The sequence below is a fragment of the Dermacentor variabilis genome, chromosome 1 (assembly GCF_050947875.1).
Source record: "Dermacentor variabilis isolate Ectoservices chromosome 1, ASM5094787v1, whole genome shotgun sequence".
NCBI lineage: Eukaryota > Metazoa > Arthropoda > Arachnida > Ixodida > Ixodidae > Dermacentor > Dermacentor variabilis.
This window is the reverse complement of record NC_134568.1, coordinates 90,019,126-90,041,186: the sequence shown is the minus strand read 5'-3', so window position 1 is coordinate 90,041,186 and position 22,061 is coordinate 90,019,126. Positions and strand designations below refer to the sequence as shown.

Genomic DNA, 22,061 nt, shown 5'->3' with positions numbered 1-22,061 from the left:
CGCGCCGCGCAGCTGGGAAGAAAGCCGCGTCAGGACGCACGCAGCTTCACTAAAACGGGCGCGCCGCGCGCAGCCGCGCCCGTATACGGATGCGCCTCGACAGGATTTGCTCGGACCGTTTCGCGGAAGCTGCGATTTTATCCTCGCCACGGCCACATTCGTTCGGGTGCCTGGCGTGACGCCTCGTCTTTCCTCGTAATTAACCTAACCAGTCTGGAGCACACTGTCAGAATGTCGCACGCAGTCGACGTGATATATGTACGTACGGCTGTCTGTTCGATGTCAGTATAATGCGAAAGCGAATCGTCAGTTGTGTTTCAAAAATTGTTTAAAAAGTTTTAGTAAAGCTCTCGGAACTTAGTGATGGTTGTCTCTGGTGGCAAAAAAGAAAGAACGAGGCTCTCCCTCGTAAAACGATAATAAGTATTTGAAAACGATATCTTTGTGAGCTTTGACTTATACTGACATCTCTGTGTGCGAACGTGCCTATTTCAAGTGCGCTGTTTCATCAATATTATGGCTAACTAACCAGCCCATCAATATCTGTTAAGTAACGTCTTGCCAGTTTTCATCAATGGAGTGCTACTATGCCTGTACACCTGACGTGCGCTCGCATGCCGGCTGAGAACGAAAACGCAGCTCAGGGACACGATCATGTAGATCTTGCAAGTGCAAACTTTTATTTATGTATTTATTTATTTATTCGTGCTGCCACTTCTCTACAAAAATTGAGCTCAGCGGGGATATCTGGGGTGCTCTTTAAAAAAAAGCACAGCTATTGTTTTTTAATGAAAAGTAATGAGAGCAGCGAACGTGGCGTTTTTGCAGACGAGTTCCTCGGCGAGGCGAACATTGCCGCTAATAGCGATAGATTCAGAAAACTAATTGACAAAAAATCATTAATTATCGTTCTTATTACGACCTCGGGGCAATTGTCTAAATGGCAAATTTGGAGGCAGTGACATTTTCATGCACACAAATCTTCTAGAAATCTGGAATATCGCACCTAATTCGACCATATTCATCATCAAATTGCAAAACTCAATCGAGGCCATATCGAGACTGAGCGCGTCCCGCTGCACTTCAGACGGCAACGCCCCGTGTCGGGGGAAGTTTGAATGATTGCATGTCGCGGCAACCCCTGATCCGACACACAGCCACTGATACGATCGGCCAGTGGGTGCAGTGACCGTCTAGCCCGCTGCGTCGAATCGCTTCGTGAAACCACGAATGCGTCTCCCTCGGACAGACTACCGGCGCCGCAAGGCGAGACACGTTTGGCGAACGGACGTGGTTTTCCAGGGCTCCGTGGCAGCGACGAAAACAAAAGATTTTTGTGCATGCTTTGATCTAGCTTCTATTTCTTTTATTTGATGATTTCTTTTTAGCCTTCAAATAATAATTTGCTAGCTTTCTTTCTTTTTCTTCCTTTTGCGCGTGCGCGGCTGTGTTTCGTGTATATTTGGTATTGCAGGATAGTCAGAACGTCCTTTCGTGCCGCGTGTTTCAAAATGTGCAACCATGTGGGACGTCAAGTTCTTAGCGCCTAGGTAGACGAGTGGAAGATAAGGGTAGACGAGGCGTAGGATCAGAATGGAGAGTAAATCACATCAATCGGCAGACACTGTGATGTCGGTTCTAGACTAAAGAAAATGAAGGATTTCCAGGATGAGCTTGTGAAACAGGTCGGAAAGCTCAAAAATGAGCTAAATATGGGGCGTGATGCACGGAAGGCGGTGAGTGAGTGAGTGAGTGAGTGAGTGAGTGAGTGAGTGAGTGAGTGAGTGAGTGAGTGAGTGAGTGAGTGAGTGAGTGAGTGAGTGAGTGAGTGAGTGAGTGAGTGAGTGAGTGAGTGAGTGAGTGAGTGAGTGAGTGAGTGAGTGAGTGAGTGAGTGAGTGAGTGAGTGAGTGAGTGAGTGAGTGAAACAACTTTATTTGCTTCACTATAGACGTAAGCAAACTCCACGTCTCCTGGCTAGGCCCACTCGGGGACCATCAGGTGAAACCTGACGGCCCTCTCTCGGCGGTGGAAAAAAAAACTTCAAGTAGCCGAGGAAAAGCTGAACAGGCCGACCATCATAAACGAGAATGGTCGTGACAGTGGAACGCCGTCTCTCGACGTGACAGGACAAGGTGTGTCAATAAAGCACGCGGAATGCGTGCGACGTGAGGAGGGTGTGGCTGTGAAGAGCTGTACCGACCTTGAGGCGGCCACAAAGTAAAAGCAGGTACGCAGGTGTCAGTGTCCCTTGTCAAGTCCGAATCACTCGGCAAAGGATAATAAAGGCGTAGCGGCAGCAGCATCGGCGTCGCACGAGAGATGACGTAGACGCTCGCGTCTACATGCGACACGAGCGGCTGGCACGCTCCGGCACGGGCTAGCGTTCCGAAGGAGATTAAAATTAAAAGAATGCTACGCTAAGAGATCGAGTGTCGGTTCTTCCTCTCCTGCGAGAGCCCGAGACTTTACCGGTCTACGTGGTCGCTCGTCGTCACAAAGGGAAGCAGGGAGAGGCCTCGGCATTAGGAGAGAGTGAAAGGGTGACTATACCCTGAGACTAAAACCAGGTTAGGCGCTCAGAAGTAATTGTGGAGAAGGTGAAAGGTGATAAAAGAGTGGCGGTATGGACATTTCCAGGGCGGGCATTGGGCGCTGTCATGGAGCGAGCAACGAGTCATGGAGCGAGTTGATGGCTTTTTAATTTTCATTGACTGCTCTTCTGACGCCTTCATTCTGTAAACGAAGAAAGCGTTAGAAACGTTTCAGAAGTGCTTAGTGCCCCTTCAAACAACTCATGAGATGCCGGTAGATGGGTCTCTTCGTTTCCTTGGTCTTCGCCTGAGCTTTCAGGACAGCCACACGTGTTGGTCGTATGAGCCGCGAGCCAACAAGCCACTTCTGCCTTATACGTCCGCACATTCTAAGCTTATTAAGCGGGCCATTATCAGTTTGTGCTTCAAGAATGCCGTTAGCAAGTCTTGCTGTCATGTAGTAGACGTAAGCTTTGAAAAGCAAACTCGAGGTTTTTCCTTGGCTGGATATCCCAAGGTGGTGCAAGTGTCTGTTGCAGAACGCATTTTAAGAGAAGCGCGATCCAGCACGCAGAAGTCAGTTGCCGATGCCCCTCCCGCCAAACGCCTTAAAGTAAGTGTTATACCTTACTTGCACGGGATATCCCATAACTTGAAAAAGATGGCCCAAAGGGCGAATGTAAGAGTTGCTTTTTCTGCTCCCAACAAGCTTGGCAAGCTCTGCAGGTTGACGGATCCAAATGCCGTCCCGTCCGATAAATGCAGAAAGCATCACCGCAAGAAGTTTGTCGAGTGTGTCCACCGGGTGGTTTACAACCTCCCGCTTTCATGTGGGAAGCAATATATCGGGCAAACCGGGCGTTGCCTCAATGATCGGCTCCGCGAACACAGCAACAACGTAAAAAATGGCTCATGTGGGTTCTTGGCGATTCATTGTCGCTATCATTGATGCAAACCTATTGAGGACCAATGCACGATTGCTTTCCGTGGCAGCACGCAGCTCATCCGTGGAATATCTGGAGCGCAGATGATTGCAAAATTGGGTGATACGTGTGTTAGCTTTCCTTCACTGGCTCTCACAGAAAAATAACTTAGTTTCTTGGAGGCGGCATCACATGACTCGTAATGTTACATGAATACGCAGTTCATTTTCATGCAAGCGCATGCGCATTCTAGACTGCTTCACATGTACGAAATCGATTCAATGGTACAATAAACTTTGTTGAAAGTTTGCGCTTGGTGTGTCGTCTTCTCCTACGTCCGTGTCGTTTCTTGTTGTGCAATATCCATTTGAGCGAGCAAAAGCAATGCTCGCGGAAAATGGCCACGGAGGCAACTTTGTCGCCGTATCAGGTGGGCTAAATGACGCCCTAAACAGAAAAGGGACAGGAGTAGCCCAGCGCTTGGCGAAGGAGGTAGACGACTTGCGCGAGATGTCCCTTCAGGTGCATATTGTGGTGTGCACGGTGCCGGAGGTACCTTTACGTGACAGTGACGTATTCGGTCATTCCAGCAACGCAGGCGGCGCCACGCAGCCCTCCTCCGAAGCAGTCACCCGATGATAGAAATCTGCGACGCACTTCGGCGGTTGGGTCTAGTGGTGTGCGGGGACGCGCCCCGATGAGGAAAAAAGGGAATAGTAATCCCATATGCAGCGTGCTGCAGCGCTCAAACCGTGCCGTAGCGAGTGTTCACTGCTAAGGTATCTTTAAAATGTACTTCAAGACAGGCATTGCAACCAGTTACGAAGCTCGTACTACATTTGCATGACATTTAATCGCGTACAGAGGGGATCCCACTTGTCTACAGCTATCGAGCCGAGCTCTGCGCAAGGAAGAAACAAATTTTAAGGGAGGTACCGAGTTACGAAGAAACAACTCGAAACGCAAGTGGAAAAACGTGAAACCCGTTCAGGAACAAGTACTTTGTCCTTAGTCAAACAGCTATACGCTAAAGCTCATTTCATTTGCTCCGCCGTACGCTGCTCGAGACGAGCGTGATCACCTCTGTACGTTACGAGTTTCGTAAATTGTTGTATTATACAGCTGTTTTTCTTTTAGTTTGCGTTTCGAAATGCACTAAAGTTTGTTTCTCACTGTATATGATTAATTTGTTGAAAACAGGAGCGCTTGAAAAACAACTAATGTCTGTTATCGGTATGCGCTTGTGTTTACTAAGTGTTTGCGAAAACACAAATATATGGCTGCATGCCCGTGAGCATTATCAAGGCTAGTAACGACATAATGGCCTTTACAGAGCCTGTACCTTCACGTACTGCGCCGTTAACGAAGTACCGCGGGCCTTTGATTGCACTCGTCTGCAGGCAGAGCGATTCGACGCTGACCTCGGTTTCTCTAATGGAAATGTAAGCTCTTGGGCTAGTTGGTTTGACACGATTTCTGCAAAGGGGAGCGCAGAAGAGTTGCGGATAAAGGAGACGTGGACAGGAAAGACGCTTGCTTGCAACTAAGTATATCTTCAGCGACAAAACGATTTCACACAACCTAAAAAGGATCGGGAAAGAGCACGGCGTTGACCTCGCCTTCACAGCTCCTCTCAAGCTTTCTCGGTTGTGCGCCTTTGCAAAACGGCCACAACAAGAACAAGACCTGTGGAAAGAAACACACGAAACCGCTCGCCTCCGGTGCTACCGAAGTGGTATATAAGATACCAGTCGACTGTGGTATAGCTTACATTGGGCAGACGGCGCGCTGTCTAAATGACAGGCTAAGAGAACATTCTTCATTTTTAAAGGCCCGGAGCAACTCCGCGTACCTTCCTGCGCACTGCAGGAATTGTGGCTGTAAGCCCCTTTTCGATAAAGCCGATATTAAAAGCAGATCCAAAGGCAGACTCGAAAAGGATGTTGTCGAGGCAGGCCAGATTCACGCTCGTTCTTACTTTGTATTGGTGCTCCGTAAGTGCGTCTGATGGATAAAAAATTTACGTTCCTCGCCCTTGGCTGAAGTTTCTGCGCCACCTGCTCTGTCACTCTCCCCCTGAATATTTTTTTTAATGACGTTTGTCAGGCCACTTCAACGTGCTGTTGTTGCTATCACCTACACTATAGCTGTCATTATTGATGTAGTGATGCATGCCCCTTTGTTAGGCGAATTATATATATATATATATATATATATATATATATATACAGGAAAGAGACGACGAACTTTTTGGAAGACTTCTTTTACTTAACGTTTTCGGCTGGTGGACCAGCCTTCGTCAGAGTACAGTAACGCATGTACAACACATACACAGCTTTAAAGGCACCGTATCACGAGCAGAGGGCGCGCTATCTACACTGACTAGACCATACACTGCGCATCATAAATCATTATCATTGCGCATTATAAATGATTGTCCATGACACGCATTTTGGAATACACAAAAAATGAAATGCAGATGTGTTCACGATACAATACATACAAACATGACTCTCAAGTAAGTGCCAGCGGTTACAATGGTTATGTGTAGTGAAAACAAAATGACTTACATATGCAGATACAAAGGCGTGATGTTTGGCACGTGGCATCTCTAAGTGCAACCTCGAATTATCTAAAAATTAATATGTTAAGCGTACAACTTGGAGCCACAGCGACATACGTCAAAAAAGCCACATGTAAAATAAGAGACAGAAAAAAGCGCTGAAATCATGTGTGTACACTGTGTGGGAAGTGTATATTTGTGCTCAATCTAAAGTTAGACAGGTTAGTTTTCCTTTGTTTTCATTTATTCCAGACGAGACAGTGTTAAATTTGTGAATCAGGTAAGATTCGCGAAGCTCGCGGTCATGGTTGGTGCGGAATCCAGATTCGAGTATTGTTACTTTGAGATTATTAAATGAGTGGCCCGGCATTTGACCTGTGGTTGTTAAAACGGATCCTGAAAGGTGTTTCAGTCTGGCCTATGTATTGCATGTGGCAAGTGCCGCACTCGAGCAAGCACACTACGTTATATGAATCACAGTTGAAACTGCATTTAATAGTGAACATGAATTGGCTGGCTGTGCTGGTGGCAGTTAATGTAGGCGTTATATGAGTGCAGACTTTGCAACGTGGTTTATTGCAGCGGCTGCAACCGGTCGGGTTAGAAGTGGCGATTTTTGAAGACGTTAGTATGTCACCTATGTTTTTCGAACGTCTATACACGACACGAGGTGGCTCAGGAAAAATGGCTTTTAACCTGTCGCTTTGGGTAAGAATGTTATAGTGTTTGCGGAGTATGCCTGAGACCTTAGGGTTAGATGCGGACTGTGTGAGTATCAAATTAGTCGACTGGGAGCCACTGGGCTTGTTTCTGCCTTTAAGAAAGTCCATCCGGTCATATCCTGCCGCTCAGTGTATCGCGTCATCGATCATCTTCTCTGGATATTTATGGTTGAGAAGTTTCTTTTTGAGTTCCTGGCAACAAGAATTAAAATCGCCTTCTTCGGAACATATGCGCTTAAAGCGCTGTGTCTGGCTATATGGAATCGCAGTCTTACAATGACGCACGTGGCTGCTTTCAAAATGAAGAAATTGGTGATTATCAGTTGGCTTTTTGTAGAGTTTTGTGATTAGGCGTCCATCAGCAATGGTAATCGTGACGTCAAGGAAGTCTACAGATGACGGTGAGTAATGATGTGTGAATTTGATAGCGGGGTGTGCCTGGTTGAATGCCGCAATAAAGTTTAGGAGTTCCGTTTCGCTATGCGTCCAAATACAAAATATATCGTCGATGTAGCGCTTAAAGTAGATCGGTTTTACTCGTACACTATTAAGGAACGCGTCCTCGAGCACTCCCATAAAAACGTTCGCATAGTCGGGGCCTATTTTAGTTCCCATCGATGTCCCACTAATTTGTACATAATGAGAATTATTAAATTCGAAGTTGTTAAACTCGAGAACTAACTTAAGCAGAACCTCGAGGGTTGAGCTATCAATCGGGCTATTACATTGGAGGTGTTCATAGGATTTCAAGACAGCCTGAATGCCATCCCTATGGGGAATATTCGTGTAGAGGGAAGTGACATCCATCGTTACCAGAAGCGAGCCTTCGGGAACGGTTAGATCTATTATGTCATTAAGAAAAGCATTAGTATCCTTAGTGAAAGAAGGAAATGTGGCTGGAATAAATTTGATTAGACTGTCGACGTAACGAGAGATGTATTCTGTGACTGTTCTGATGCCGGATACAATGGGACGGCCTGGATTACCTGGTTTATGTATCTTGGGCAGCAGGTAAAAGCGCCCGGCTATTGGACTAAGTGGAATCAAGGAGCGTGCTGTTTTATCGTCGATCTTCTGCTTCTTCACCAATGCTTTTATGGTCTCCTTAATGATGGAAAGGAATTCGTCGGTAGGATCACAGGGAAGTTCTTTATAAAATGTGCCGTCAGATAACTGTCTTACGACTTCTTTTTTGTAATTTTCTTTTGTCATTATCACGACCGAGCCACCCTTGTCCGCCGGTTTAATAACAATATCATCGCGCGTGCTTAGGCTTCTAAGAGCATCGGATTCGCTAGTGGAAAGATTTCTCTGGAATGGGGCGCGTGTCTTGTAGGTGTCGAGCACGTCGCGAGAAACAGCTTTGATATATAGGTCTAGGCATTTGTCCCGTTGTGAGGCAGGCGCCCAGTGTGTCGCGGACGGCATAGCTGGGTGGTCCTGTTTGCTGTTAGCGCGGCCATGAAAATATTCTTTGAGTCTTAAGTTTCGGGAGAAGTTTTCAATGTCTTTCATTAACTGGAATTCGTCGAAGCCCCCGGTGGCTGGACAGAAATTGAGGCCTTTTGAAAGAACCCTTTCTTCCGTAGGCAGAAGCGCAACATGGGAAAGGTTAACTATGGTAGTGCCCGGGTTGGTTGTCTCCGGCAATGCTTTAGCAACTGGGATTACAGAAGTTGCCGAACAGGTTTGTTTGGTAGAGTATGTTATCGCCGGGACATTGTCCCGTAACAGTTTCCGACTTTTTATTTTGTTTAACGCGTTCACCTTTCTTTCTTCGTAAACATTCAGCAAATGTACTTCATGCGGGGCAAGTTGGCCAACCAAGGTTTTTTCTACATTTAAAAGTGAACTTGCCGATGATTCATAGTGATTTAAAATAATACGGACTAGCTGGAGTGAAGCATTAGTCAGTACATCTTGCCACTTATGCTTGTTTACGGCCGATAGTTCAGAGGTGGCTGGGTTTACACGAATTCGAAGGCCCCTAGGGATTATTGAAGTATTAACATACTCTCTAAGGGTGGACACATGAAGTTTCGCACGAATGCGTTTTTCAGTCACCTTCCGGCACTTCAGAAAAGATACGGAAACAGTAGTTAAAGTTGAATTACCAAAGGAGTCTTGTAGTCACTGGTCACTTGGGGCTGGGTTATTTGGAGACTTGCAGCACGGAACGCGGGATGGAGCTCTGTCCCTTGACATCGGGGTTTGTGCAGGTGGCTGTGTGGACTCTTTTGACGCGTGGTCGCACCAGAACGACGAGGCACCCAGAAGACTCTTGGCGCAAAGAGAGAGAGAGAGAGAGAGGAAAGGGGAAAGGCAGGGAGGTTAACCAGAGAAAAAGATCCGGTTGGCTACCCTACACTGGGGAGAGAGGGGAGGGGGAGGTAAAGTGGTAACAAAGTAGAGATAAGGAAAGGAAGGAGCCTAGACACACAGTCACCATCGGTCACTGGCACCGAATACTGTCATCGCACAGCACAGTGACACTTGCCACACTATCAACATTTGTTCAGGCTACAGCCGCCTGTCCAGTCCTGTCGCCCTCAAAAACCGCAACAGTGCCCTCGTCGCCCTCTGCTGCGATGGCTTGTGATGGCGGTATTGTAAAATAAGTTCCTCTGTGAGAGGTCTTTGGTCAAAGCGCGCTATCGCGGTTGCGAGTGATTGTCTCTGTAAATTATATCGAGGACAGTCACAAAGAAGGTGGTGAAAAGTCTCCTCGTTACCACAGTCCTCACACGTGGCGTCGTCGGCCCATCCAATTCGGTAAGCGAAAGACTTGGTGAAAGCCACCCCTAGCCATAGTCGACAAAGCAGGGTAGCTTCGTGACGGCAGAGTCCAGCTGGAATACAAAGGCGTAGAGAGTAGTCAAGATTGTGGAGTCGGTAGTCGTGAAAACTTCCAGCGTTCCACAAGGAGAACGTGATGTCACGGCTGATCATTCGAAGTTTTCGAGCGGCATCTGTCCTTGATAACGGTATCGGCTCCTCTTCGTCCCCTTGAAGAGCCGACCGAGCAGCGTTGTCAGCGTGTTCATTCCCTATGACTCCGCAGTGACTTGGAAGCCACTGAAATGTCACGTGGTGTCCTTTCTCAGTTAAGGTATGAATGAGTTCTCTAATCTCAAATACCAGTTGTTCGTGTGGTCCGCGCTGCAGGGCCGATAGCAAAGATTGCAGTGCAGCCTTCGAGTCACTCAGATGACGGATGTGGCTTGCTATCAGGCTAACGTCCTCGAAGCTGGGATGTAGCCCATCGGCAGCAAGCTCTCGGTGGGGGGATAACAAGTGAAAACCGTGGTCGATGAAAAATACTGTTTTTGATCGATGACACAGGCCGCGAAGCATCCTATTGAACCTGCACGCTTCCGCATTGCATCGTCGTATAAAGCCTAAATTTTTACCGCCGTAACGGCGATTTAGGCTTCATGTTCACTATTAAAGGCAGTTTCAACTGTGATTCATATAACGTAGTGTACTTGCTCGAGTGCGGCACTTGCCACATGCAATACATAGGCCAGACTGAAACACCTTTCAGGATCCGTTTTAACAACCACAGGTCAAATGCCGGGCCACTCATTTAATAATCTCAAAGTAACAATACTCGAATCTGGATTCCGAACCAACCATGACCGCGAGCTTCGCGAATCTTACCTGATTCACAAATTTAACACTGTCTCGTCTGGAATAAATGAAAACAAAGGAAAACTAACCTGTCTAACTTTAGATTGAGCACAAATATACACTTCCCACACAGTGTACACACATGATTTCAGCGCTTTTTTCTGTCTCTTATTTTACATGTGGCTTTTTTGACGTATGTCGCTGTGGCTCCAAGTTGTACGCTTAACATATTAATTTTTAGATAATTCGAGGTTGCACTTAGAGATGCCACGTGCCAAACATCACGCCTTTGTATCTGCATATGTAAGTCATTTTGTTTTCACTACACATAACCATTGTAACCGCTGGCACTTACTTGAGAGTCATGTTTGTATGTATTGTATCGTGAACACATCTGCATTTCATTTTTTGTACATTCCAAAATGCGTGTCATGGACAATCATTTATAATGCGCAATGATAATGATTTATGATGCGCAGTGTATGGTCTAGTCAGTGTAGATAGCGCGCCCTCTGCTCGTGATACGGTGCCTTTAAAGCTGTGTATGTGTTGTACATGCGTTACTGTACTCTGACGAAGGCTGGTCCACCAGCCGAAAACGTTAAGTAAAAGAAGTCTTCCAAAAAGTTCGTCGTCTCTTTCCTGCGTATGTTACGTCGGGTCCTGCGCGCTGAACTTTGAAGAAAACCCCTATATATATATATATATATATATATATATATATATATATATATATATATATATATATATATATATATATATATATATATATATAATGTAAACATTTTTTTTAAATTCTCGATGACAGTGCATGCGCAATAATGTTCCTGGTGGTATGTCTCTGAACGTCTACTTAGTCGCAAGTGAGCGTCTTTCCTGTCCACGTCTCCTTCCGCTACGCTTCTGCGCTCCCCTTTGCAGAAATCGTCTCTAATGGAGTTGACGCCTCAACATATGATGTGACCGGCGTTGAACGTAGCTTCGCCTTCATTTACAAACCTTTGCGTCTCTCTAGCGAGAGAGAAAGTATGCTTTGCAGCGAAATTAGGGGGCCTGACGTGCTTTGCTGCTCGGGATGCACACGCTTGCGACATCGCCTTATCACCGTCTCGGCAGCCATTTTTACCTGCCGTCGCGCCGCCTATAGTCGCTGGAATGACCGAATACAGAGCTGTCGTGGCTGCAAATGAGGCTGTGTAGAGATTGAGCCGAGAGAAAGGTTTCGAGGTTGTAGAAGTAAACAAGGAAGTGAGAAGGTTGTTTTCAACGAGACGGGATGGACTTCAATCAGAGGCTTCGACGAGAAGTGGGCTGGTGACTTGCTGGACGCGCAGTTGCTTTCTTTCGGGGCCCACGGGCGCTCAGTAGGTCAAGGTAGGTAGCAATGAAGAATATCCCCTGCGGGGACCTCAGAATACCATCGGTGCCAATAACAGAAGAAGGAGGAAAACAAGAAAGAGAGCTCGCCATGCAATAGGCTACATAAGCTTGCCGGGCGGTAGCAGAAAAAAAAAGTGGGTTATCAGCCCTTCCAAATTGAAGAACAGGTTAGTAGAGAACAAATAGTGGTGTACGCGGTTACAGAAACGCGCCTTAGATACTCGGCAAAGCCGCCAGTGATTGAGAATTACGTTTGGAAAGGTGTTACAGAACTAAATTGGAAAGAAAGGGAGGGGGAGTCGTAATTTTCATCCATCAGGGAGCCATACGGAAAAAGAGTAAATTCAAAATGTCAAGAGCATCTTTGGTTATCATGTACAATGAGTGGAAAGAAAACTTGGCGGGGGGTAACGTATTTGTCGACCGGAAAGAATTGCATAAAGAAGAATCAACAATTAGTGGAATGCCTAGAGAGAAAAGGACGCATAGAAAGGCAGAGTGGTTAACCAGAGGTAGTTCCGGTTTTCTACCCTGCGCACGGTATTAAAAATTAATATGCAGAAAACTAAAGTAATGCTTAACAGTCTCGGGAGAGAACAGCAATTTACAATAGGCAGCGAGGCACTGGAAGTCGTAAGGGAATACATCTACTTAGGGCAGGTAGTGACGGCGGATCCGGATCATGAGACGGAAATAATCAGAAGAATAAGAATGGGCTGGGGTGCGTTTGGCAGGCATTCTCAGATCATGAACAGCAGGTTACCATTATCCCTCAAGAGAAAAGTATATAATAGCTGTGTCTTACCAGTACTCACCTACGGGGCAGAACCTGGAGGCTTACGAAAAGGGTTCTACTCAAATTGAGGACGACACAACGAGCTATGGAAAGGAGAATGATAGGTGTAACGTTAAGGGATAAGAAAAGAGCAGATTGGGTGAGGGTGAGGGCTATGCCGACAACAACGGAAAGTCAATGCTAGATATTTGTGAGCAAAACAACCTCGTTATTCTGAATACAGCGCCTAAGCGTGACGGGCAGACCACGTGGGAATTGGGAAACCGGCAATCGACCATTGATTACTGTCTGATGACAGAAGGAATTGATGATGAGTTGAGAAATCGTCATTGACGAGGAAGGGTATAGCCACGTAGGGCGCGACCATGCATAGGGAGCGACGCATCGTTTTGAAAATGGACATGTAGTAGGGAACGAGAGCAAGGAGCGAGGAATGGCCAATCCAAATTTGAACGTTCGAGAAATAACAAATATAGTCACAAGAGTAGAGGAAGAACTTGGCAAATGGACGAAGAAAGAGTGGGAATATGGTACGCTTCTAAGCGTAATTACGACAGACATACGCAAAGAGAAGCAACATCCTCATTGGAAAGAAAATAGAAACCGAAAAGCTGATGGAACGGGGAGATACGAGAATCGATCGCCAAATGAGAGAAAGTATCACGAGAGCACAGGAAGGGGCAGAAAAGTGCAGTTGCTGCAGGATGAAGTAGCCGGAAAATGAAAAATATACCGGGAGACAAACATCTATGGTTCAAATACTGGTTTAAGAAAAGGTAAAAGGTGAAAGTGAACGTTGTTTGTCAGAAATACCTGAAAAAAAAAAGGTCGCACCTAGAATATCTTGGTACCACATAAATTTATTAGGCAGGAAGTCTGTAACAATACAACAACATATCCTAGACAAAGATGGAAACAAACTGGAAGGGGACGCAGCATTAAATTACATCTGAAAAATAACAGTCGAATCTTTGCAAGGCAATGACGAGGTTGTATTCGAGGAAAAAACGAGCATGAAAGAGAACCAGATGGGGGGAAAAAGAGCTGGGGCTGACAAATTTCAAGTGGAAGAAAGCCGAAGAGAAAATTCCTAAGCCCACAGCCACAAGGCTAGAGGAGGTTCCCGTTTGGCTGATTAATGAAGTAGAAATAGAAAGTAAGCAAGCTCTGTTGAAAGCAGTAGGAAAAACCTTAAAAGATAGACGAATACCAGATAGTTGGCGACAAAGTAGAATTAATTTAATTTATGGGGGTAAGGGGGAGGAAGATAGATTCCACTCATACAGACCGTTGACCGTTACATCGGTAATGTACTTGTTAGCAAAACAGGCAATAAAATTAAAGCTTCAAGCATGGGCAGATAATAATGGAATTTTGCGGGGAATTTCAGAATGGCTTTAGGATCATTAGGTGTCTGGATGACAACTAATTTGCCCTTACTCAGTGTACTGAAGTATCCAGAGAAGAAAGAAGAGCGCTATGTGTAGCTTTTGTAGACATTACTTAAACCGCAACATATTGCACGATATTCTGGAAGGGGAAGACATAGGCAATGACTGTATACAGCTTTTTAGGGAGATTTATCTAGAAATTACAGTTTGCGTTGAATGGGAAGGGACGAGGAGCGCGTAGGAAGTTGATATCAACAAGGGACTGAGACAGGGGTGCCCTCTATCCACACTGCTGTTTATGATGTACACGGTGTGGATGGAGAGCGCGCTACAAGGACTTAATATCGGGTTTAATCTCTCATGCAAACAGGGAGGTACAGTAGTAGAGCAGCAGCTTCCAGGTTTGTTTTATGTGGACGACATTGTAGTGTTAGCTAACAAGCAAAGTGATATGCAAGGTCTGGCTAATATCTGTGCGCAGGAAGGCGAGAATTTAGGTCTGAAATTTAGCGTTAGAAATCGGAGGTTATGGCATTCAATGAAAACAGTGAACCGACAGTGTCAGTACAGGGGCACGACTTTCCTCGGGTAAGAGAATATAAATATCTTGGTATATGGATAAACGAATGCAATACATACATGGAAACACAAGAAAAACAATGATAGCAAAGGGGAAAAGAAATGCTGCCATAATGAAACACAGGCGCTATGGAGAAAGAATAGGTACGAGGTGCTCCGGAGTATGTGGAAAGGTGTAATGGTCCCAGGACTCACATTTGAAAATGCGGTTGTTTGCTTGAAGTGAGGGGCACAATCAGGACTCAGTGGCAACCAAAGGTCAATGGGACCCCTGCATTGGGCGCTCACTGGAAGACTACAAATGAACCTGTGCAGGGTGAAATGGGCTAGACAAGTCTTTAAGTGAGGAAAGCTCAGAGTAAGATTGATTTCAAAGAACGAATGAGGAATATGGCAGAAAGTAAATGGGTAACGAGAATCTTCAGCCTTTTGTACAGAAAACAAGACATTGACTCACAGTGGAGGAAAAGAACTAGGACGCTTATCAGCAAGTACGCAACCGATGTAGTAAGCTACATGGAAACAAATAACGTCAAGCGGAAAGTCGGAGAGCCTGAAATAATCTTATAGGTTGTGACAATGGAAAAGAAACCTGTTATGAGTAACTACTTAAGAGGAAAAAACGAAATCAGGAAAGAAACAATTTATGATAACTCAAAGGGAAGCTCATTACTTCTCGAAGCGAGATCAGGGTGCCTTAGAACACGCACCTATAAAGCGAGATAGAAGAAGGAAGAAGAAGCATGTGATTGATGCGGTAGACCTAGGGAAACGATGGAGCGAGTTTTATTATAATGCGAAGATATATCTGCCCAGTGATCGATGTAGGCACCTCTGGCCTCCTTGAAGCCCTTGGGTTCAGCGAGAGCAGGGGAAAAGTAAACATGTCCGCAATAGAGATTAGCAAGAGGCGATAGGAAGATTGGTGGAAGAAAAGTATGGAAACGAAAAAAAAGCGGAGACGTACAAAAGCAAAGTTCACAATAGGGGGTCAGGAAATTTGGTTGTGGGAGTTCATCGTGGTTTTTTTCTTCTTTCCTTTTTTTCATTTTTTAACATAGGTAGGACGTTAGGCAATATAATAGTAAGAACTTGGTGGCGCAACCCGCAAATGGGACGCTCAAAGCATCCATCCACCCATCCTTAGCGTGGCTGCCTTTTCTGTGCTCCCGCGGCGCTCGGTTTTGACATTGCCTGGATTTACCGTTGAACTTCGATGGTAAATATCTCAAATTTGGTGCGACTTTCATGATTCCAAAAAAGAAATGAGTCTGCAGTAAAATGTGACGGCCTTCAAGTTCGCCTTTCAAACAACTGCCCCTCAGGCACTAGTATCCTCCTGAGGTCCGAAGTGCAGTTTGTGTAAGTGATTTGTTTCATTTATTTATAAGTTATGCTATTCTGGGGCTTCCAGAAAACCATAATACGTCATTTTATAGTGTTTGAAATATTTTCAAGTAAATACGGCAATGTCCAATATATTGGGCATTGCCGATATTGCAAAGACACTATTGCACTCATCACCCGGATTAAGTTTCTACATAATCCTTCGATTATGCCAGACACACAGAAATGCTTGAAAACACATTGTCCCTTGCATAAGTAGTCACATAAATATGCACAAATTGACGTATTTCTGCGATGACCGCTGTAACAGGAGCCCGTGCATTGGTGGAGCTCCTATTCCGCCATTTTTAAATCTCCTACTTTTGCGAGCAGCAAGCGCGCCCGAGATAACAGCACAGGCGCCGGAACAAACCAAAACGTTGCTTTCCATCGTGCAGAGGCGTTTTTCTGGCCGCTGCGACTAGCTTTCAAACGTCTGATATATTGGACAAATTCTAGATTGCTGGACCTCAGAAGGATAAAAGGTTCTTTAATAAATGTTTGTTAATTACTCCTCTGAAGCTCACGTTACTAGCCGCAAAGTATGTCCGCCTCGCCTAGGAACTTGTCTGCAAAAAACACCACGTTCGCTGCGCTTATAGCCTTCTTATAATATATATATATATATATATATATATATATATATATATATATATATATATATATATATATATATATATATATATATATATATATATATATTGTCTATAGGAAACACCCTGTATATGAACACACTATGATGTTACGACAACAAAAAAAGAAAACACTGGGCCCGCGTTGGGCAACGATGCTCTTCATTTTCGAATCTTCTTACCCTCCGTCATGCGATTCCGCAAAGCCGCTATCGCCGAAATTAGTCGCTCAAACGGACGGTTGATAAGTGAACATAATCGCACGACAAAGATTTACCTATACTAGCACGGCCAGAGGTGAGATCGATAGTAACTAAAAAAATATGTAGAAACATGTTCTAATAAAGACTCAGTTATCACAAAATGAGCACTCGGTAGTAAAATGAGCACTCAGAACACGACACACTACGAAACAGAACATATCAGTATGTTAGCAGTTCATAAATTCCAAACGTTATCCTGTCATATCATAAGAAGCCAACAAACATTGACACCAAGGACAACATAGGGGAAATTGTGCTTAATAAATGAAACGAAGAAATGATAAATTATTGGAAATTAAAGTGGATGAAAAAACAACTTGCCGCAGGTGGGAACCGAACCCACAACCTTCGCATTTCGCGTGCGATGCTCTACCAATTGAGCTACCGCGGCGCTGTTTCCCCATCCACTTTCTTGGGTATTTATGTGTCCTAGTAGAACCCTGGGAGTGTTAGCCAGCGCCACCACTCACAGACCATGGCGGAAGACGTGGAACGTCTTTTTTGCCACAGGCGTCACGAGACCGTGATCTTTTTGGGTGAAGGCGACTGGTCAATAAACCCACATATGCTACCTGAAGGCATCAATGTTGCCGGATTCGAGCCCCTCGTTATGTAATTGACGAGAAGAAAGGGGGTTAACCGAGGGGCCCGATTTTTATTAGTCATATCACAAGAAGCCAACAAACATTGACACCAAGGATAACATAGGGGAAATTGTGCTTAATAAATGAAATGAAGAAATGATAAATTATTGGAAATTTATATTTATATTATATATATATTTAATAATTTATCATTTCTTCATTTCATTTATTAAGCACAATTTCCCCTATGCTGTCCTTGGTGTCAATGTTTGTTGGCTTCTTGTGATATGACTAATAAAAATCGGGCCCCTCGGTTAACCCCCTTTCTTCTCGTTAAACGTTATCCTGGTTGTTCAAGAGGGATTAAGCCAGTGATGCTCTGCTGGTTCAAGAAGGGGCTGGTTCATTGCACTATCTTGTGTTTAACGAAAAACAAGCGATGAATGAAACCGCAATGGCAAGCCTCGCATCGCTGTCTGACCTCGTGCTCGAGAGCCATAGCCGGCCCTCAGTCCGGTTTCGACTTCCAGTCTAGGCCCCTGTAGCGCCCTCGCTTGGGCGGTGTCGGGATAGCGCGCGCCCGCATGAGGGGAAAATAAAGGCGGTCGTGGCACGCGAAGCCGCGGCTCGCTGTTCTTTCCCGGCGTCGATTCGGGTCAACTGCCTTTCTCCTTCGCTCCTGAAGCACAAGCCTACAAATACTTAAAGCAGCCTGTGTTGAACGCGTATTCGTAGAGCGAATATGAGTGTTCGTGCATTTCGGTAATTAACCCTGCCAGTATGCATATATATATATATATATATATATATATATATATATATATATATATATAGCGTTAATTTCAAAGAGGAAAGTCATAGCTTCGACACAGTAGGCGGTGCTTTCTTATTTTATATTTCATTTTATCATTGCCGCGATGACCTGGTAATAATCATCCCTTGTTGTGCCCAGTACATGGCCGGACGCAGCTCCTGAGAACGGCACTGCACTTTTTGTTCTTCGACGACACGGGTAACCGCGCAGAGGTACAGCTACTCAGGCGCAGCTCCCGTTATGGAAGGCAGGCAGTATAAAACCCGACCGTATAAGACCTGCGCGTTGTGAGCTTGCCTGAGTAAATGTTAATAGCCTAAGAAAAAAAAATGGTCCACGGATACAGGAGAAGCTCGTAAAATTGTCTCGGCGCTTCAAGTTTACCGCTCTAAATTTATTTGTGCTTTGTGAGAAAATGAAACATTTAAATTAAGTGCAGCGTGATGCCCATTGTCACGCTAATTCCTCTGCGCCCTCATGGTTCCTCGCACTGAATTATCAGATGTAGCGCCAACGCGCATTTATTTTTGCCAAAATTTGTGTGCACTGTACGCCTTCCTAGAGACAAAGAAGGCTTAATTTCTGGGTCAATTCACGTAAACCTAGCCCTCTATTACTGACAGCTAGTGTTACTGTAAGGGCAAGATGGGGGTGTTATCAATTGTCGGCGTTAAGCGCGGTTGTCAAAACGAGTTCTCTAATTCACAGTATTTAAGTCTAACTAAAGGACGTTATGAGAGAACGCTGCTTGGGAAAGCCTTTCTCACGCTTGCTTTTGTTGCACTTGTGCAGGGCGCCCTGCTGCGGCTACTGTCTGGCTGGCGGAGATGTACGCCTCTTCGGCCACCGAGCAGTGGCTGACAGCCCACTGAGATGACCCGTGCTAGCGCTTGAGCGCAGCCAGCACCCTGTTGCCCAAGATTCTCGTGAAGCTTGCCAGCCCCGAGAATGACGTGTGCTCTTGCAGCGACCACCTAGTGCTCGTGGCGCAGCGCGCCATGGCCGCGGTGCGGCAGATGTCGGTGCCGCAGGCGGGGCTGGAAGCGGAGGAGCGGGCCCGGTCGCCATCGCGCGACGAGCGCCGCAGCTCGTCCAGCCCCCGGCGCTCGGCCGTCATCCCGGAGAGCACGGTGGTGGTGGCCGAGCCGCTGAGCAAGAGCGCCTCGCAGCCGTCAAGCTTCAAAGTCAAGCTCACGCGCCGCGACACCTCCAACAAAATTGTGGTGGACGCGACTGCCGTCAAACCCACCACCAGCTCCTCGGATGGCGAGAGAGGCAAGCCGAAGCCCAACAAGGCTGCGGGATGGAAGACCTCCAAGTTTTTCAGCAAGACGATGTCTTCAGCCGAGCTACTACGTGGCCTGAAGAAGCTCTCGGTGAACACCGCTACGACGAGCACCTCTGACGACCCGGACGCGAAGCCCCCTTCGGGTGGGAAGGTCAAGTTCACGATGAAAAAGCGCAACTCGTCCAGTGACTCGGCCGTCAACAAAGACCGCTCACCAGAAGGGCTGCGCAGCGGAGAGGGGTCGAGGAAGTCTTCGCGAGAATCTTCGGATGGTTCTCCCAACGTGTCTCCACGAACGAGCATCGACGAAGGAATCGTCTGCAAAAAGGAAGACATCCTCTCTCTCATTCATCACACCACAAAGAAAAAGTCGTCTATTGGCTCCGTCGCAGTGCCGGCCGCCGGTGCCACTTCTCCCAAGAAGCTAGCACTGCGAACGACGCGTTCAGCCACCATTGACCCCTCGGGCATGGCCACCGATCCTTACGAGCCGACGGCCGAGAACATCCCCAGGATCGTGTCGACGCCGCCAGCACCCCGCAGGGGCTCCACCACCCTTGAGCGCAGCACCAGCGAGGAGGCCAAGCCGAGCAAGTCGAAGCGCAACAGCTTGTCTGGCAAAGGCGCGCCCCAGAGGTCGCTGGAGGATGCGCCGCCGTCCCCGGCGGATGAGCCGAGCGTGCGCAAGTCCAAGCGGAAGCAGTCAGGCGACGCTGTTCGCGAGGTCAAGAAGGAGACTACCGAAGAGTGCGCGAAGGAGCCGCCGAAAAAAGACGAGTCACAGGTCAAGTGGGACGAAGGCAACGTTGTAGATGCCATGCTTCTTGGGGACGCCATCGAAGCCTTCCTCAGGGGCTCCATGGGCGGTACTTCGGCTGCTATGCCTGCGACACCCAAGAGGGTTTCCTTCAAAAAGACGTGAAACGTTTTCTTTACTTCACGTGTTGGACCTGCTAGCGTGCCAAAAGATAACATATCGTTTTGAAACGCTCGGGGATGGGAAATTTAGATGATCGTTGGAGTTGAGCAGGCTGCATCCGAAAGGAACCTGGGCAACGCTGTCTGCGATACGCATGAAGAACATGAAACAGCATGAATTTGTGTACTTTCAATGTTAATGTTCGCGCAGCGGAGCTACTCAGCTTTTTCTTGAAAATCATTCAAACTGTGCATTTGAACTGTCACGTATACTTGCCATTGTTGTTGTTGTCGTTGATCTTTTTTTCCAAATAGGTGTATGGAAGCTGTGTGTTCTTACTTCATATATATATATATATATATATATATATATATAAGTGCCACGGCCACGGGTAAGGTGTGTTCGATACAATATGTAATCACTTTCAGCATGCCAGCCATGGTTGGGATCGTCCCAGGTAAGTCCACCCTGCTCAGAACTGAAAAACAATCGAGAAAGAATGCATCTGACCTCAGCCGTTTGTAGTCACCTTAACTGTAAAAGCTGTGGACGGAGCCCTTGCTGTTCTGTACGACCACGTAGTTCGCACACCACTCCTATAGTAACAACACCAGTAAATATTATGCGTCATCATTCACTATTTACTCTTTCTAATTTTCTGTCGTTCTTTTCCTTTTTTTTCATTATTTTCTTCCCAGTGCCGACAAACTTACGCAGCTGTCTGAATCGTTTCTTTAAGCCGATGATGCTGTGCAGATTTCATCCAGTGCAACACTTCACTGTGCCTGTCACCTACACAGACAAACTTGAGGATCCGAACGTCGTTCGTTGAAGCCTTGCAAAATTCGTTGTTTGCTGAATTGAGTGGTCTTACTGTGATTCCTGTCGCGTTTTGAAAACAGCGCCAACGCAACCATGCTGAATGTAGCAGTTGGTGCGCGCTAGTGCACTCAATTGACAGTGCCGTTCTTTGTGGTGGAAGTGTTCAGTTACTGGAAATATATAAAAGCCATGCGCGCTGGTAAAAAGACTGAATAAATGCTCAAAGTTGTATTTGATATGCCTAGGGCAGTGTGTTTGTGGTATAAGGCCGTTGAAAATTAACCAGGGTGCCTCTTCATTAATTAAATGCCCCAAAAGTTACCTCTTAGCACAAACGTATGTATGTGAGAAAGAGAGAGAAAAGGTGGAGAGGTCAGCCAGACGCGCGTCCGCTTTGCTAACCTACACTAGGGGTAAAATGGGCAAGGAGAAATAGAGAGTGGAAAACACGAAGAGAGAGAGCAGCGTGCTCACAGTGGGACGCACAGCAGGGCGATACAATCACTCACTGAGGCCGGTGTTCCTCAAAAACTGCAGTAACACTCCAATACCATGAACGGTTTAGCAACCGGAGCGCATGAATTCTGACAGCTCACGCTCTTGCGGCAGTGCCGGAAAGTTGTGTTGACGAAAACAGAGTGATCTACTTTGTTCAGTCGCTGCACCGGTGTATGCCACTCATGAGACCGTTGGCGTTTGTGTCTAATGATTTTCGGTGTGAGAAGAAAAAACTAATTTTATTAGTTTCCGACAAACCCGTCTGCTACAGTAGATATAACTGGACATTGCTATTGGTGTTTCACGCGTCATATCCTACCTATACCAAAAGACAACCGA

General features: G+C 46.2%; 1 protein-coding gene across 4 annotated transcripts in view; it reads left to right on the top strand.

Moving 5' to 3' along the window:
* LOC142580275 (uncharacterized) overlaps window positions 1-21,460 on the top strand; it is a 297,216-nt gene extending 275,756 nt beyond the window's left edge. For all 4 annotated transcript variants that reach the window (XM_075691140.1, XM_075691139.1, XM_075691137.1 and 1 more), the window contains one exon: window positions 18,988-21,460. In XM_075691140.1, coding sequence (XP_075547255.1) covers window positions 19,194-20,405 — 1,212 coding nt within the window. In that variant the 5' untranslated portion in view covers window positions 18,988-19,193 and the 3' untranslated portion in view covers window positions 20,406-21,460. The remainder of the gene's footprint in view (window positions 1-18,987) is intronic.
* The last annotated feature ends 601 nt before the right edge of the window (window positions 21,461-22,061 follow it).